The sequence below is a fragment of the Mastigoproctus giganteus genome, chromosome 14, assembly GCF_048544385.1.
Source record: "Mastigoproctus giganteus isolate SK-2022 chromosome 14, ASM4854438v1, whole genome shotgun sequence".
Taxonomy (NCBI): Eukaryota; Metazoa; Arthropoda; class Arachnida; order Uropygi; family Thelyphonidae; genus Mastigoproctus; species Mastigoproctus giganteus.
Genome location: NC_143588.1, coordinates 69,616,067 through 69,633,780, shown reverse-complemented (window position 1 = coordinate 69,633,780; position 17,714 = coordinate 69,616,067). Strand labels below are relative to the sequence as shown.

General features: G+C 35.0%; 1 protein-coding gene across 1 annotated transcript in view; it reads right to left on the bottom strand.

Annotated features, from left to right (window-relative positions):
- LOC150075211 (phosphatidylinositol 4-phosphate 5-kinase type-1 alpha-like) overlaps positions 1–17,714 on the bottom strand; it is a 271,058-nt gene that overhangs the window by 13,540 nt on the left and 239,804 nt on the right. The window contains exon 15 of the mRNA XM_090388401.1: positions 17,334–17,375. Within this exon, the coding sequence (XP_090244527.1) occupies positions 17,334–17,375 (42 nt within the window). The remainder of the gene's footprint in view (positions 1–17,333; positions 17,376–17,714) is intronic.

The following is a 17,714-nucleotide window of genomic DNA, read 5'->3' as shown; positions in this document are numbered from 1 at the left end:
CTGATTCTCCGTACGATCAAATCACGTTACGATAGACTCACCATAGTAAAGTACCATTCACTATACGATATGTAGTAAGCGCCGGTCATTGTGATTAAGTTTGTGAATTGAAATTTAATTCTATTAAACAGTGACTCTAATTAGCGAAAATAGGAGGAATATTATCCAGAGGCTATAAAAGTAAAGATATATTAAGTACAAATTTACACTTTATTACCTTACCAATTAAAAAATTAAATGATACGTGAAAATTGGAAGAATATTTTCCACAGGTTAGCAAAAAAAAAATTAATTTATGCTTACATGCGTAAATTAAGTAATTAATTATTAATTACTTAATTAATACATACTGTGATATGTACATACTACTGATATGTCTGTTCACTAACATTTGTGGGTGGGGATTAAAATTTAAAAGAGTAAAAAAGATAAGCAATACGACCGGACAATGTGGTATGGTCGGAGACAATCGTAGGGTAATCTCGAGTGCTGCGGCCTCCTGCCCCTATTAAATGGCATGTTGTCCCAATTAAGTGAAATAAACCCTGGCTATTTTTTCGATTGGGTTTTGTTCTTTAAGATTTGTTCCAAATAAAAGGCTGCCCCGATTAACCAGTGGCCCGAATAACCAGAATCACTGTATATATTTTTTAAGGATAAGCTTACAGGACCAACCTTTCCATTAAAGTAGACCAACCAACTCCTGGGAGGACTATGTAACTGGAATCCTTGATACTATCATCCACTAGGATGATTCCTCTAGGAAGTCCAGTATCCAAACTGGGATGCATATCAATCATCTTACACACTGTGCTCAGCCAAAGGAACCCCTATTTACATTCCAGGAGATTGACCAAGCTGTGAAATCCACTAGTTCAGGAAACTGCCCAGCTTCAGACCATAGAGGCTGAAGCTATTAAGAAATTTTGGTCCATTTCACCGACCATCAGTGAAAACCTATACAACTCCTGTTTGCGTGATGGCATCTTCCCTTCAGTCTGGAAAACAGAACAGTAATGATTCTATTGAAAAACCCTAATAAACCTCAAGATAATCTAGATTCATACTGTCCTATAGCTCTTCTCCCCATAGATGGTTGTTGTTTTAGCAAGGTTTTAGGAGCATCAGCGACAAAGGTCATGCTGTTCCATGTATATTACCTGTAAAAACTGAGTTCTCATTTCTGTTCGCTGGACAAAAAACTTTGAGTTTCCAGAAGAAAAAACCATGCTACCCTTGCCTGAGACTGACTAACTCAGCCACATTGTGAAAAAGACCCATAAAAATTCCTCAAGCCATCAATGGAGCTTGAACTCCAGTATTTTCCACCCAATGTAGGGAGGTTTGTTTGTTATTTGGTTTTTAGGAGCATTAGCAACTAAGGCCATATTGCTCCAGGATATGCGGTGGTCATTCCCTGACCTTTCCGCATCCCCCGTATTTGGTGGTGATGGGCTTGAACCCCGGTCTAATCAAGAAGCGTGTGCTACGCACTGCTGCTCCTTCCCACCTGGCTACGGAGGCGGCATGTAGGGAGGACAGCAATTCTACCAACTGTGTTATCCATGAGAGACCCCATACCTGGTAATATATTAGAAAAACTCATTGTAGGATGCTTCACCACAGCATATCAAGCTAAAAGTCTTAATTCAAGCAAACAGTATGACTTCACTAGGGGCAGGAGCAAGGAATATGCCATCATAGCAGCAGTGCAGGCAAGCCAAACTGATAAGAAGTATGCTTTACATCCCCAAACCCCTTGAACTTCAAAGGGGCCTTTGACACCCTTTGGTGGCAGTATGTGTCCTGGAGAGGTTTTCATCCCAATCTATATGCTCTTTTTCAGTTATTTACAGGACAGGAAAATTTTTGTTTCCTTAACTCACAAGACCCGGGACACCACCAGAGGTTGTCCCCGGGAATCGATCCTTGGTCCACTAGCTTGGAATGTCATCTTTGACAAATGGCTAGAATGTGACCATCCCAAATCTCGTAAGGTGGTATACACCAATGACCTCACTGTTATTATATATGGAGACTCCACATACCAGCTAGAAGCATCAGCAAATGAGATCCTGACAGACCTTGAAAATTGGTGTACCACAAATAAACTAGCAGTATTCACAACCAAATCCAGACAGGTGCTCTTCAAGGGTCCACTGAACATTCAAAGACCTCCACATATCTGTTACACAAACGAAAGAATTAAATACAATACTACCATCACTTATCTAGAAATAACATCAGATGATAAATTGTCCTTCCTGCTACACTTCAAAGAACTCAAAGAGAAGATCAAAAAATTCACAGGCAAAACCTACAGAGTTGCTAGAAGAGACTGGGGACTCAAGGGGAGAACCCTAAAATTATATTATGGCTATATATTCCTTCTGACGATTACCTATGCTGCAGGTGACTGTGGTTACCGTACTGACAACAAGGCCATTCACAACCAGCACTGGCACAAAGACCCATCCTGCTGATGATTTCCAGAGTGTGCCAGACAGTGTCTACCTCAGCCCTGCAGGTTATTTGTGAAAAGTTTCCCTCAAAATATAATTCCATTTCTTTAAATATAAGATCTGTAAAGGCATCCCTGCCACTACTGGTAGAATTATGGTGGACCCTACTTGTATTGCTGAAACAGAGAGAACCAAAATAGGAATAAACAAAGCTAATTGAAATTTGGCAACAAACCCCGGGCTCTTTGCTATGTTTCTCCTCATGGGCCATGGGAACCTAAATGTAAAATTATACCAATGGGGCCTTTCTATTACCCCCCCTCTCACTGTGGTGGACCGGAATCTTTCAATCATGTTCTGTTTGACGGTCCCCTTTACGCAGATCTTCAGCTTGAATTGAAAATTGTCACCCGTGTCACTTGTAAATGCAGCCATTCTTGTTATCTCTAGTGACAACTTCCAAACCATTTCTCTTTATGCAAACAGTGTTCAAGAGGAGAAAGAGAATGCAAACCTTGGTCTGGTTCCCTTCTGCATTGCCAATGGTGCCTCCTTGCACAGCTGTAACCAACAGACAATGGATCCACCGAGGCCACTGTCACGAGGATTGCCCTGGATTTGACAACCAACCAGAATGTGATCTCCTGGACAAGATCTCCTTGACTGGCAGTGAACCCTGCTATCCTTAGGGGCTGATTTAAACAAACATTGTATTTCCTGTGGCAAACCCAGTAACAGGACAAGACTCCACGTGGAACGCCAACTCCCTGATTGACTACTTCTGACAAATTGCTGACCCAGGAATACCCCCCCCCATCAGTTGGGATTTTCAAAGGTGTGATGGTTCACTTCCATGAAACTGATGGAGACCTCCTGTCCTTGGATTGGCCACTCTTGCTGATTCAGACAAAGTGGGTGGGTTCTATGCACATATATTATTACAGGAACTGGACTGACATTTGCTGACCCAGGACTCCCTGGGTGGGATTTTTGCTTCTAGATGCAGCTTGCTGGTTCTGAGTACCTCCTCAGTATGGAATTCACCTTGATTGACAGGGCCTTCTGGCTGCCCATACCTCTTAAGTGTAAAACCATATCCATCTTCTTTAGTCTTTCCTCAAACCCTTCTTATTTCTGAGGAGATGCCTTCTACTTACAACCCCAACTATTCGGTACTATCTCCCAACCAACTCCCACTTCCAGCTCTTTTCTGCTGTCAGCCTCTCCTCTCCTTTTTTTGGGCATTCTGAAACTCGCATCCAGAGAGCCCAGTATGTATGTGTCCTGGAGTACAGAACCCTGATGTGCCTCCTGGAGGCTAAGGTTGGGAGTAAGTGGGTGATCAACCTATTGTTGGTTGCCCCCTGGGTGCTAAACACTACACTTCATGGCTGGTGCATGGCTTATGCCAGTACAGAAACCTCAGAAGAGAATGAGGAGAAACCCTGGATCCCACAACAAGAACACCTGAAACACATTAGAAACATTTGTCTTTTCCATATGCACTGTATTCCTCATACTGAAATTCTGCATCCTTTGTCTGAGTGGCATCACATCTCTGTCCTCCTTACAATGTCTACATTCAATGTCTACATTCAATGACTTAACTGGTACTTCAAATTCATCAAATTTATTTACTATGTTTCTAGTGCATGTGCAAGTCTACATGCATCTGTTTTTACTCTTAGTTACCCTAACACAGTCCAAGTATTTACTTGTTCCACGAGAACCCACAACATGCCTTGCAATCCCTGACACCTTGATTCTTGGGCTGCTGCATGTTTCAAGAGAACCAGTGCAAGAATCACTTACACCTCTGCCTGCAGCTGTTGTTAATATATTACTGTGTCTATTCCCTCCAAGCTAGCAGTTGTCCAATCTATCTAACATGGCCTTGATAGCATCAACGAATATTCTTGCACCCCTTCTATTTAAGTGCATCCCATCCCTCTAAAAGCAGTCCCTCCTGTTAACAAGCCCAAACTATACTAAGAAAAATTCTACCCCTTCCAAAGACAATGGGAAGACAGGCATTCCCTTCATCAGAATTGCCAGTGAAATGTTAAACAGCTTTATACTATTTTTTTCTGTATTGTACTTCACTTATTTTAACAGTGTTAACCAAGTGCTACATTTTTTGAATATTGTAATAGTGCAAGATAGATTAAAATAGTGCATTTTAAAACTAGCCACTGTGGAGTTCGGAGTTTCCTCTCATATTGAAATGTCTGCTACATGCGTGACATACAACAAACCTTACAACTAGCTTTGAAGTTATGGTATCTCATGCTGTTGGCTACAAAAAAAAATATATCTTCTGTCTCAAATTAGAGATTTTACTACCTTAACTACAATATTTTTCACTAATTCTAGAAGGAATGGACTTCCGTAGTCAATTCTTCTTCGAATTAACCCATTCCTTCAAAATACTTCCTCACTTAAGTGGCAGGAAAGGCTGTGTGTTTAATATAAAAGTGTTGCCATTCCTAAAATTCATATTTTTGCCATTATGAAACTAAACATGCGGATAAATTTAAAAATATTTCCAACAAAGAAAAAGAAAGAGGGCTGATCAAATGCTTACTAATTTGGAAAACCAGAAAAAGCATCTTTACCAGTATATTCCGCGATGACTTGACAACAGCAGATTTATAATTGTACTCACAACTTCATCCTTTTAGGTTTTGATGGGACGAATCTCTTCAGAAAAGTTAGTATATTAAGATGAAAAATTGTGAAATGTGCTAAGTATATTGTTGAGAACTTGCATCTGCAATGTGAAAACAAACTGATTTTCAATGTTTTTCATTAGCAGTTAATAAAAGTTGTGATATTAAAGACTGCCCAGCTGCTAATTTTTATTTGAAGTATCAACTAAATCTGGGCTAACCAAAGAAGTAAAAACATCAATGGAATTAATAATAGTTACATAGTTATGAAAAAATATATTAGAGGCAGTAAAATTGCATAACAAAACTAGGACTGAATTTGAATAAAATGGTGAGTGTCCAAATCTAACAGGTAAAAATGTTGGATCACTGAAAAGAATTGAAGGCCAGATGAAACAGAAAAAACCAAATCTAGTTTATATGCATCATGTCATCGATCAAGAGGTACCATTTAGGGGTATTCTAAGCCTACTGGTGCCTCTGTAGCCAGGTAGGCAGGAGCAGAAGCGCGTAGCACACACTTCTTGATTAGACCGGGGTTCAAGCCCGTGACCACCAAATATGGAGGATGTGGAAAGGTCAGGGAATGACCACCGCATATCCCCGGAGCAATATGGCTTTAGTTGCTAATGTTCCTAAAAACCAAATAACAACAACAACTAAGCCTACAGAATGTTGTGGACATAGATATAAAAGTAGTCAATTATCCGAGCAAGAGATTTAAACAACACAATTTATAACTCTGTTGTAGGAAGTTGAATCACAATATGAGGATGTTTCATACTACACAAATGTAAGATGGTTCAATCTGGTGAAGGTATTGAGAAGAGTATGGGAACAGAGAGCTGAAATTGGCTATTTTTTTAGAAATCAAACAAAAACAGTTGGATTTCCCACAGTTGAATGACCAATGCCCCAAATTTGGTTCTCTGATTTTGCAATTTCTATGTATATTACAAACATAATCTCCAACAAAATAATTTAAAGCTGCAAGGAAAGGGTACTTTGTATATGATTTATCTTATATACTTCCATAAGATATATACTTTTATCCTATGAAATAGCAAACAGGGAGTTGCCTCATTTTCCAGCTTTGCAGAAAACTGTTGTTAGAGACAAAAACTGAGAACATATTTACTGGAAGGGTCTAAGGTTTCAAACTGATAGAAAATGGCATGCTTTGGTCATCTTTTACTTTTGATGTGGATAAAGTCCCAGTTGCTTTTCAACTGGAACATATTTCTATTCAAACATTTGAAGCCAATAGCATCCTTCAATTTGAAGAATGCTATTATATATCAATATAAAATTATAAATAGCAATTTGAAGCCAATGGCATCCTTCTTTGCATCTCTCAATGGCTTCACATTTTCAAAATTAAAGGCTCATGAATGGAGGAGGTTCATGTGTCTGCATCAACATAGATATATGAGTAGATATTTTCTACAATGAAAGTTATCAAATCACAACTTAGGTCCAAAATGAAGCAATGCTCTGCACTGAACACTGAATAACAGAGACAACTCAGGATTTCAAATATTTGGTTAAGGCATAACATTGCTGTCAATTCCTCACTGAATTAGATAAATGACATAAGAAATTATCACATTTTACATTTTCCTGCAAAAGTTGCCTAAAATTCCCCTGCATCTTATGGTCCAAAGGTTTCCTAGGTGCATGCAGTGATATATATTTTTTATTGTATTTTTTTAAACATCAGATTGTAAATTGCTTATCTGATTGAGAACTCACTAGAAATCATTCTTTATTCCAAAGAAAACGATTAATAAACCTCTAATTCCTCTAGAGACTTCAAGCCTTTCAAGAAATGTGGAATCAGCAATTCCCTTAACAGCACCAAAGATGAGCACTCTCTGAAGAAGGTAAAAATTTTGATAGTAATATCAGTAAATGATGAGTGTAACAATAGAAAATTTTTTGGATTTACATATCGTAAATTCGTTCTACACTATTTTATTTAGTAAGTACTTGTGAATTTTTGTTTCAGATATATGCAATAAAATATTTTTTCACAAAATTCTGTCAAAAACCTGAGTTCATTTTGCAGTCCATAAAATATGGTAATTATTATTTTTTTTCTTAGTTATGGCATGGGCTTGCATTTCATTAACATCACACCAAAATTAGTTTATTTTTAGTTTGAAAAATTCTTTCAAATGTTTACTCATGTAGTTCTCCTGTACATTGGCTTTCTTTTATGCTAGTATTAACTATTATTAACTAACTTAATTTTTTATGTTACTATAATTTACATATCCCAAATATGTTTACTTTTGAAAGGATGTTCTTAAACCTTAATTTTTTTTATCAAAAAATGTATATAGCCTTTACAGGCCATATACATTCCAAAATTGCTCATGTGACACACCAAAAAAAAAAAAGTCAGTCCCTGTTCTAAATTCTGCATTTTTTCCTTAAAAGTTCTTAATTTGAGTCACATTGTGCCACTTTATTTTTAGAAATGAAAATTCAAAAAAATTTCAGGTTTTCTAAACACACACCACCTGTTTTCAACAAATGATGTATGGTCATATATTTTTTCCCCCATCTGGCATCAAAACAGGACCTATTCATGCACTGAAATCACATGTTATTCAATCTCTAAAAGACAACCAAAAAAAAAAAAACCTTAACTTTAGTGAAATTATATGGAGCAAAAGAAAACTTTTCTATATGTATGTTAATTGCTTTCACAATATAGTTCACAATATCAACTTTATAAAATTTCACTGTATTCAGTGCATCATCAATGCACTGAATACAGGAACTCCCTGACTTATGTAAGGGTCGAGTTTCGCAGAACATTACGTAAGTTGGGTTTTATGTAAGTCGGAATTTCCCCCATCAATTACAATAAATAATCTTCACACAAAAATGAAAAGCTAAAGATATAACAAAGTTGGTCAAAGTTTCAGAATTTCCAAGTCTATCAAGTCTAAATACTTTAAATTTTCTATCTTTGTCCAGAGCTCATGAACACTGCCTGTTAATGTACATAAAAAACAGGTAATCCTACCTGATTTCTCCTCTGCCTTACTTGAATATTCCCAATAGATTCCAGCATCCAACATAACTAGATGAAATTAGCACAATTCATTTTCTATTAAATGACACAAAAGATACTCCATTTCTGGTTTCAGTACTTCAGTGAAGATCAGTTTAATTTTCCATTAACTAGAAATCATCCTTAGAGAAATATATCTATAGTGATTAAGCTTAACAACTCTGAATTAACTACACTCTCACCAGTGAGAGGAAGATTCCCTTTCCTAGTGAGAGGTTTCCAGTTTTAATAATTATGATTAGTCTCTCTCTCACCTTTTTTTTTTTTTTTTTTTTTTTCCTAGTCTTATCATCATTCTTCATACAAAGCATTCAAATACCTCCAACTTTGTTTGCATTAATTTTTAACAAAAACACTGCTTTCCTTATCTGTGAATATTGTATTTTTCTCTTTGTTAATTGCCAGCTAAAAGGTGTTACATTGTTAACAAGCTTCTTAGTGAAGACAGCCTCTATCCTTTGTCTTTCCTATAACTTTCTGGACATAATGCTTTATGCTTTCCACCACCTCTTCCCATGAATCACTGACTTCTACATCCCAGTTCCATTCTTCCTTCTGCAAAAGCAATTCCTAAACTGCATAGAAAACCTTAAATACTTTGACACCTTAACAAGTTTTAAACAGTCACAAATATAAAAGGTAGATTTGCAGTTGCATTGTATTATTGCATTTTTATGATTTTATCATATCCTTAACCATTCCATGATCTTTCCTACATCAATGAATGCAAACTCACTCATCTATAGTGGTCCATCATGTTTTTTGCATCTCCTCTGTGGACTGGGAAGATATTACAATATTTCATTGCTTCTCCATTATAGCTACTCCAGAGACTGGTCTTATGCATATTCCAAGTGCTCAATTATTTGAACAATATCAACTTTATAAAATATATATTAAATATACCATGGGCTGAAAGATCCGAGGTAGAGTTCTCAAAAGTCCTCCAATGCTCTGCTTAAACCTACAGAAGCTCTCAACTTTCAAGAGGCACTTTCCCAACAGCATCATCAATGCACTGAATACAGGAACTCCCTGACTTACGTAAGTTGGGTTTTATGTAAGTCGGAATTTCCCCCATCACTCACAACTGTGCTAGCTGAATTGACTGAATCATAAAAGAAATGTCTGACGAACATGTAAATAGAATTATTTATTGTATTTATTCAATTTTTTATCTCATGCGCAGGAAAAATTACAAAAGCGTGCAATTTAAAAAAAAATTCAAAATTATAAAATTACAAAAAAAGAGGGGAGACAGGCATAAGGTCAGTAAGTTTTACTTCTCGAGCATCGTTGCTAGAATTGATGTCTTCAGCTGATAAGTATGCCGCTGCAGAGGTTGAGGGCTGTGGATATTTAGAAGGGGTCGGCCACTTAACCTTATGGAAGAACAAATTAACAGATGACTGGACAGTGGCTTTTTTCTTTTCATTGTAGATTTCTTTGTAGCAAGCATATCATTCAAACCTCTGTTAACTTTTAAAAATCATTCACTGTCAGGATCCATCTTCTCAAACCTTGCCATTGCCGATGCAATTTCACGAACCATTGCCATCTCTGCCATCTCTCTGGCGATGAAGCATCTTGGCACCTCATTTGATTCATCTTGAGCTTTGTCAGCATTTTCTTCTTTCACTATTGCTGCCTGCAAGTCAATAAGTTCTTCGTTAGATAATTCCTTCTCTTCTTCCTTTAACTCCTCCACGTCTTTGGCATCAACCTCAAACTGAAGTAGCTCTGCAACCTTTACAATCTTATCTGTAACCTATTCATATGATTTGTCTTTTTCAAATCCTTCGAAGCCTTTTATATGCCATGAGTATATTTTCTTCCATGCACCATTTAACAACTTTTAGTAATTTCTGCCCAGGCCTTATTAATGTTTAAGTTGGCATGGTAAATATTGTAAGATTTCCAAAAGTCTCTTAATGTAAAATTTTTCTCATTGTCTACTGTAGACAATGAGTTGAGTAAATATGCTTTTAAATTCGAAATCACACCCTGATCCATAGGTTAGATGAGTGAAGTTGTGTTTGGCGGTAGAAATATGACTCTCACATTCGAATTGAAATCATCTGAATGCATAGGATGTCCAGGAGCATTAGCTAAGAGAAGCAAAATCTTGAAAGGAAAGTCGTTGTCTTTACAATATTTTTCAACCTCGGGAATGAAGCAGCATTTAAACCAATCCTCAAAGAGAGATATTGTTATCCAAGCTCTCTGGTTTGATCAGAAATGCAGGGGTAGGGTGACTTTATTGATGCCCTTAAATGCACAAGGATTTCCAGAATGGTACACAAGCAGTGGTTTTAATAATCTGTAATCTCCTGCTACATTAGCCCCAAGCAAGAACGTGGCCCTATCTTTTGACGAATTGAAACCTGGCATTGTATTTTTCTCTTTGGCAATATATGTTCTAACCGGAATTTTTTTCCAATACAGAGCAACCGCTCTTTTTTTTATTTTTTTCATTAGTTGTTGGCGCATCAGCTTCTGTGGCTATAATGCACTTCCCAAAGTTTTTGCATTTTACTCTGATCCAAGCCTGAGGTGGGATTCGAACCCGCGACCTCTGGGTTGCCAGGCCAGAGCAATCTCGTCAACATTAAAAATTTGCTGCATTGAATAGCTGCCTTCATCAATAATTTTTTCCAACACATCACAAAATTTCTCTGCAGCTGCAGAATTGGCACTGGCAACTTCACCACATACTTTAACGTTGTGGAAACCAGCACGATGCTTGAATCTATTAAACCACCTGTTGCTTGCCACGAACTTGGAGTGGGGTTCACAGCATTTATCCTTAATATCTTTATAAATACTTCTTGCTTTTTCTTGAATGGTCATTAGACTCAGGGACACTCGCTTCTGAATATAATTTTCCACCCATATTATTAACAGCTGTTCCATCTTTGATATAGCACCTGAACGTTGTTTTGTGATCACTGTTGATCTTAAGTGCATTGATCCTTTGACATGTTCTTTTATATGTGCACTGTCCTTTAAAATAGTACTTACTGTTGAAGCAGCGAGACCTAATTCCCTTGCAATAGAGGACAAACTTTGTCCTGCTTCATACTTCTTTAACATTTTCATCTTCATTTCTAAATCAATTTTGTTTTGTTTCCTGGCACTACCACCACTTGCACGTTTCATTGGTCGCTTTCCCTTCATCATTCTAATACGTAAATAGGAATGAAGAGAAGTTTCTGAAAATTTGTTTTTTATATGATTGAAGATTTCAGTGAAGGGGAACACATTTCACCATAATAGTGTAAAAACTCACACTCACATATCGGTATTTGCAATAAGATCAAGTTTACTACCCGTTTAATAATTATATGCACTAACAGAAAAGCCCAATAAACTGGAAAGTGCAAATTGTTTTTATTGTTTTATGGTAGTGACCTCCAGAAAATGTGTTTTAGAAAAATATCACAAAGGCATTCAAAACCGATTCTTATAACGGGAACATATGATACGATGAAAGGGTAGTGCAATTTCCATTATAAATATGACCTTTTAGAGAGATAAATAGCTTAGCAATATAGTGAAATTTTCAACTTCCAAGGATTTGGAATGAATTAAAAAAAAAAAAAAAAAAAAAAAAATTGTTATTGGGTTCACATTACGATATTTTCACAATACCTCCATTTATTCCTACTGGATGCAAAATATGTTTCCACGATTTTTTTAAGTTTGCACTAGCGGGCAAAAACTTATGTAAAGTCGAATTTCTGTTAAGTCGGGGAGTTCCTGTACATCCAATACTGATTCTGACTTGTTGTACAGGGACTCAACCTACAGAGATAAGTTCAATTCCCTGTTCAGGTGTCTGCAACATGCTTGTAAGTATTGTTACAATTAATACTGACTCCTCACTGAGAGATCATTATACTGTTAATAGAGGTAGAGTAATTCATATTGTACTAGCTTTAATTCAATATTGTAATATGTTAATTACTATGTTTACTTGAAATAAGTTGTATGTACGAATGTATCTATTTTACTTAGTATCCCTAGTAAGACTGTTAGATACCATTGGTTTCCTGCAGTGGGAATATAACCAATTTAAATTGTTTTAAATAAAATATTATTTAATATTAATATTATATTCTTGTGCCTTTTTTTGAATTTATATTATATGAACAAGTTATTCTAGTTATTATTATCATAAATAGACTTATATATTATCATAAATAGACTATTGTATACAATAAAGAATGTATTTCATGTTTCCCCCCTTATTTTAACCCCACCCTATCATTTACGAAAACAAATATTTCACCTTATCAGTTGAAGGTTTATGTACTTTTTGCATTGTTTTCTCATGATCACACCTTTCTTAATTTTACTGAAATTCCAAAAAAAAAAAATTAATAAAAGTTTCTTTTTACACATTACTGGCTACTGTAAGTTTTCCCTCTGTTAAGGGGAGGAAAAAAAAAAAAAACCACTGCAAATACATTACATATAGCATGTAGAAAACTAAATTGATTAATTAATGCTATATTTATGCTAAATTTAACCAATTTAAATTAATGGTAAATTTATTAATGCTATAATGCTATTAATGCTGCTACTGATTTGTTAACATATTTATAAACTGCAAAAACATCACTGATCTTTTGTTATTATAGGGACAAGAAAAAATGCAGAAACCCTCTAACAAACGTTGCAGTTAAAATAAATCCAATATAAACATGTAACATATCTGCCAAATCATATACAAAATATGAGTGCGTCTCCTTATCCTGTCTTCATCTGGAACACTTTAAAGAAGTGCAGTAGCCTCATTTGTTGTTTTTCCCCATCGGAAATGAACAGAAAATCTCTTCACAGGAAGAGACATTTTAATAATTTTCAGCATTTTAATAGTAAAATAGATTAATGTTTTCTTTGATATAGATGATCTGAATTCCATCTTAATTCCAATTGACTGAAAACATGAGCACGTTTTATAACCCATGTTACTATGAGTCAGAGTGAAAGTGGACAAAACATTTTTAAACATTCTATCACACTTAAAAATTCCAGCCACTCCATAAATACTAAAAGGTCCTCACCTATTTTGCATCAATACTATCTTCTACTATGATTGAAATATCAAACATTTAAAGAATTGTAAACTGCTTCTGAGCTTCTCCCAAGTATTAAATGGAAACATATTTTTTTCTGGATGATACCAGGTACATTTGGAAAAAAACAATACTCATAGAAAATAAATCAATTCAGGAAATCTGCACTTTTCCAATATCTTTTTCAAGAGAAAATAATTAGGAAATTTAACCTAAAACATTTTGAAAACACTGGACAAATATATAATGGCATAAATCATAGAAAACATGGAGACACTGCTAATGTCCAATCCACAAAATCAGAAAGATCATGTGCTCAGCATATGTTATACTTTTGTATTACCTATATGCAGAACATCTAATAATAGCTCTGATTCTCATATCAATAAATCTGGTAGGGCTGTATTTAAAAAAAAAAAAAAAAAAAAAAAAAAAAAAAACAACAAAAGTTTATTTGCAAAACATATCACAAACAAACTTGACTGAAATCTGAAAGAAAAGTAAACATTCTGTAAAACTCGTGATTTCCAGAAATCTTCCATGAAACTCAAAAAGTTGCCCTAACATTTATACATTAGTCAAAACTTCTGTGGCCATAATGCACCTCCCAAGGTTTTTGATGTACTTTGATCCAAGCCCGAGGCGGGAATCGAACCCGAGACCTTTAGGTTGCCAGGCAGGCACTTTACCCACCTGGCTAGCCCGGTCGGCTAGTCAAAACTAGAAAAGTTAGCAGGTGTGCATAAAGCATTGCAATGACATTTGTTGACCCTATATATCAATTTGTGCAATAATAGATACAAAAATAATTCAGTGTACAAATAATAAGTATTGTGGCAACAATACTTATAACACAGAGCCCATTAACTTCAGTATGCCCCAAGGCTTTTATACATTAATAGTTTAATGCCTTGTTAATAAGAAAATGGATACTGTAATCTATTTCTTGTCTTTTCCACCAATTTTTCTGAGCAATTAAGTATAAATACTAACTTAATTTGCGAGTAAAAAATAAAAACTAACAGTGAATATTGGCAGTTGCAACTGCACCACCTAGTGATGATACTATAAGGAAGTTTAAATTTCATAAAAAATATGAGGGTAAGTAAGCGGATTCAGCTAAATAGCAAATAGATTTTAGTTATACTTCTGAACCCCTGCTACTGATTTGTTAATATATTTATAAACCGCAAGAACATCACTGATCTTTTGTTATTATAGGGACAAGAAAAAATGCAGAAACCCTCTAGCCAATGATGCTGTACAGATATAGATGAAATAAATACAGTAAAGTGCTATTAATAAAGAATAAATTTTAACAAAAAAATTTTTATAATGAAAATATTTCCATGCACCAACTGACTTCCCTTATCATTAGTTATAATTTGAACAAAACAGTTTTGACGAAAAATTCAGTACAACAAATCATTTTAAAAATCCACCTATGCATAAATCTATTGATTTACAATGAAAGAGGAGGTTTATGTAAAAATTATGACTGACACAGTTGTAAGTACAGCAATGGAAGGATTCACTCGAAGAACACTGGAAGTTTAAAAGGTGTGGAAAAAATATTTAGTTTCATACCCTCTACTATGTTATCCATATTTCTGGATCACTTTGCTCAATTATATATATGTATATATATATATATATATTTTTTTTCTCCTGTGATATAGAATGATACAATGTATTGGTACTTTTTTTACAAAAACCGGCAAGTCTGATGATACTGGACCATAACGAAAAAAGGATTCATGTTTTTAAGCATTTTGCTCTAGAAACATTCCTGTAAAAAAGATCACTCAGAGAGAGAGAGAGAGAGAGAGAGAGCTAATCCACCTTGGTGCAATTTGAACCTACGCATAAAGTTATGTATTAATGCATAAACATGAAAAAAAAAAAAAAGCTAAAACATTAAAAACAAAAAAATCGACGGTACATTTTATTTGCCATGCTGCATTTCTGAATGAGCTTTCGAAACAACTTCTGAACAGATATCTGTACTTTTTTTTGTAGTATGTATTTTGTCATTAATGATTTTAAATAAAATAAAGTGAAACTATACTTCTATATGTTAGAAAAGTGTAACAAAGCTTAACTGAATAAATAACAGATGTTTTAAAATAATTTTCAGCAATATTCATTAGAATAAAATTTTTGTATGATGAAATGATTCTGCATCTCTAAGAAGTTCATTATAACAGAATTTTATGTAAAATAATTGGAAACCAGGCTGTGCTGCTTCGGAATAAATGACAGTATACATGTATGGTTTGATGGATGGAAAATTATGTTTAATCCTACTAAATAAGGTTCTGCATTTGTGGAAAATAAATCCAGATGTACATCACAGACTAGGGAAAGAGAAAATAAAGGTAGTTTTCACGATAAGAAAGATTTGGGGATCATGATACAACCATACATGAAAGTCCATGGTGTACTGCCAATGATCTATAGGTCATCTGCTAGTAGGGAGAGGGTCAGATCCAGAAAAAGACAATAATTCTTAGTCTGTTAGGTGTGCTAAGGGTTATTCCTACAAGGAGCATCGTAGATGTGAACTCTAGAGACTGAACACCTTAAGAATGATGTCACTGAGGTGTTTAAGGTCCTTAAAGGAATACGCAAAATGAACAAGGAAGGCATATTCATATTGGTAGGTGAAAATAAGAGTACAAGGATATGTTATGTTATTTGGTTTTTAGGAGCATTAGCAACTAAGGCCATATTGCTCTGGGATATACGGTGGTCATTCCTGGACCTTTCCGCATCCTCCGTATTTGGTGGTGACGGGCTCGAACCCCGGTCTAATCAAGAATCATGTGCTACGCACTGCTGCTCCTTCCCGCCTGGCTACGGAGGTGCCACAAGGATATGCTGGGAAGCAACAGAAGATTAGGTCACATGAGGTTCACCTTCCAGCAGGGTCTTTGTTGACAGGGATGGACTGGCCGGGATGGCTAAGTGGCAATCCCTGTTGGGCTAATTACATGTTTATTGCTGCAAAAAAGAAAGGAAAAAAAAAGGGGGGGGGAGGAGGGGACAAAATTATGAGAGCTGCCAGGGCAACTACAGCCAGTCTGCCACTGGAATAAGCTGTCTCCCAAGGTAGCGCTGAGGTAGAGGGGTCTGAAAAATTTAAAGGTAGAATTGGTTAGTTAGTTTTTAGCAATATGCAAATTATGATTGATTTTTTTTTCTTTAATGGCTGATGCAAAATAAGTTGCTTCTTTCATGATTAATACCAATATATTGGGTAAAAAGTAACTAGAATGAATGGAACTTAAAAACCAAATAAAATTAACCTGCTGATGGTTGTGATGATTATGGGGGTTTTTTTTTGTGCTATTTGGTGTAACTCACACTGCTCTCCAAGGCAATTTTTTGATGCAGTTTCTTTATGATAAATTCAAAAAATAATTATTGAACAGCATCAAAATGAATCTCAAAGTAACAATTACTTGTATGATTTCATGAGACTGCTAGCAGGTTAATAAAAAATCATCTTACCAAAAGTAGAGTAACCTGTATAAAAGGTACGAAAAAAATTTTTTATAATATATATTATTTTAAAAAATTTATGTTACTTACCATAAAGAGATTTCTGAAGTATATGAAAATATTATTCAACAGATACTTATAATTTAAACAAACAATAACTACATTTACAATATAAATCAAAGTGTAAACAAATAAGGATATATTTCAACCCCCTACAAAAATAATTACATTGCAAGAAAGCTCAATATATGTATTTATCATATTACTAATATGACGTATGACAAAGCAATAATTTGTCCAATTGTATTTAGACAAAGATTATATACTGATTTCAAAAGTATCATCAAGTATACCATCACCATAAACTAAAATTTTATAATTTTAGTAAAATATATATACATACAGACACTAACTACACAAAGAAAGCAATTAATGTGGCAGGTGAGCTGAAAATACACAGGAAAAAAACAAAGTATACAAAACATAGAAAACACAACACAATACACTGGTGAAACAGGGTGAATAATTTTACCTATAACACTAGTTACCACAGTTTTAAATTTGCGCTGTGGGCCTTTGGAGGATGACAAGTCCAGCAGTTCATGGGAATAAGCAGGTGTAATAAAGGAGTTGGTAATGAAATGGAAATAAATGGAAATCATTATGATTTAGCACAGCAGAAAATCATAAAAGATAAAAAATCAGAAATATTAGCTTCTTACAAAATAAACTTGAACTGAATGTGTATATTATTGCAAATTAAAATAAATGCATTCCATTTTTATTCTCAGAAACTGTAAATTAAACTGCTACTGCCATTCTGAGGGACATATATAATTTAAAATGAAAAAAAAAAAAAAAAAAAAAAAAAAAACATTTTAAAATATCCACTATAACTTAATAACAATTTTTT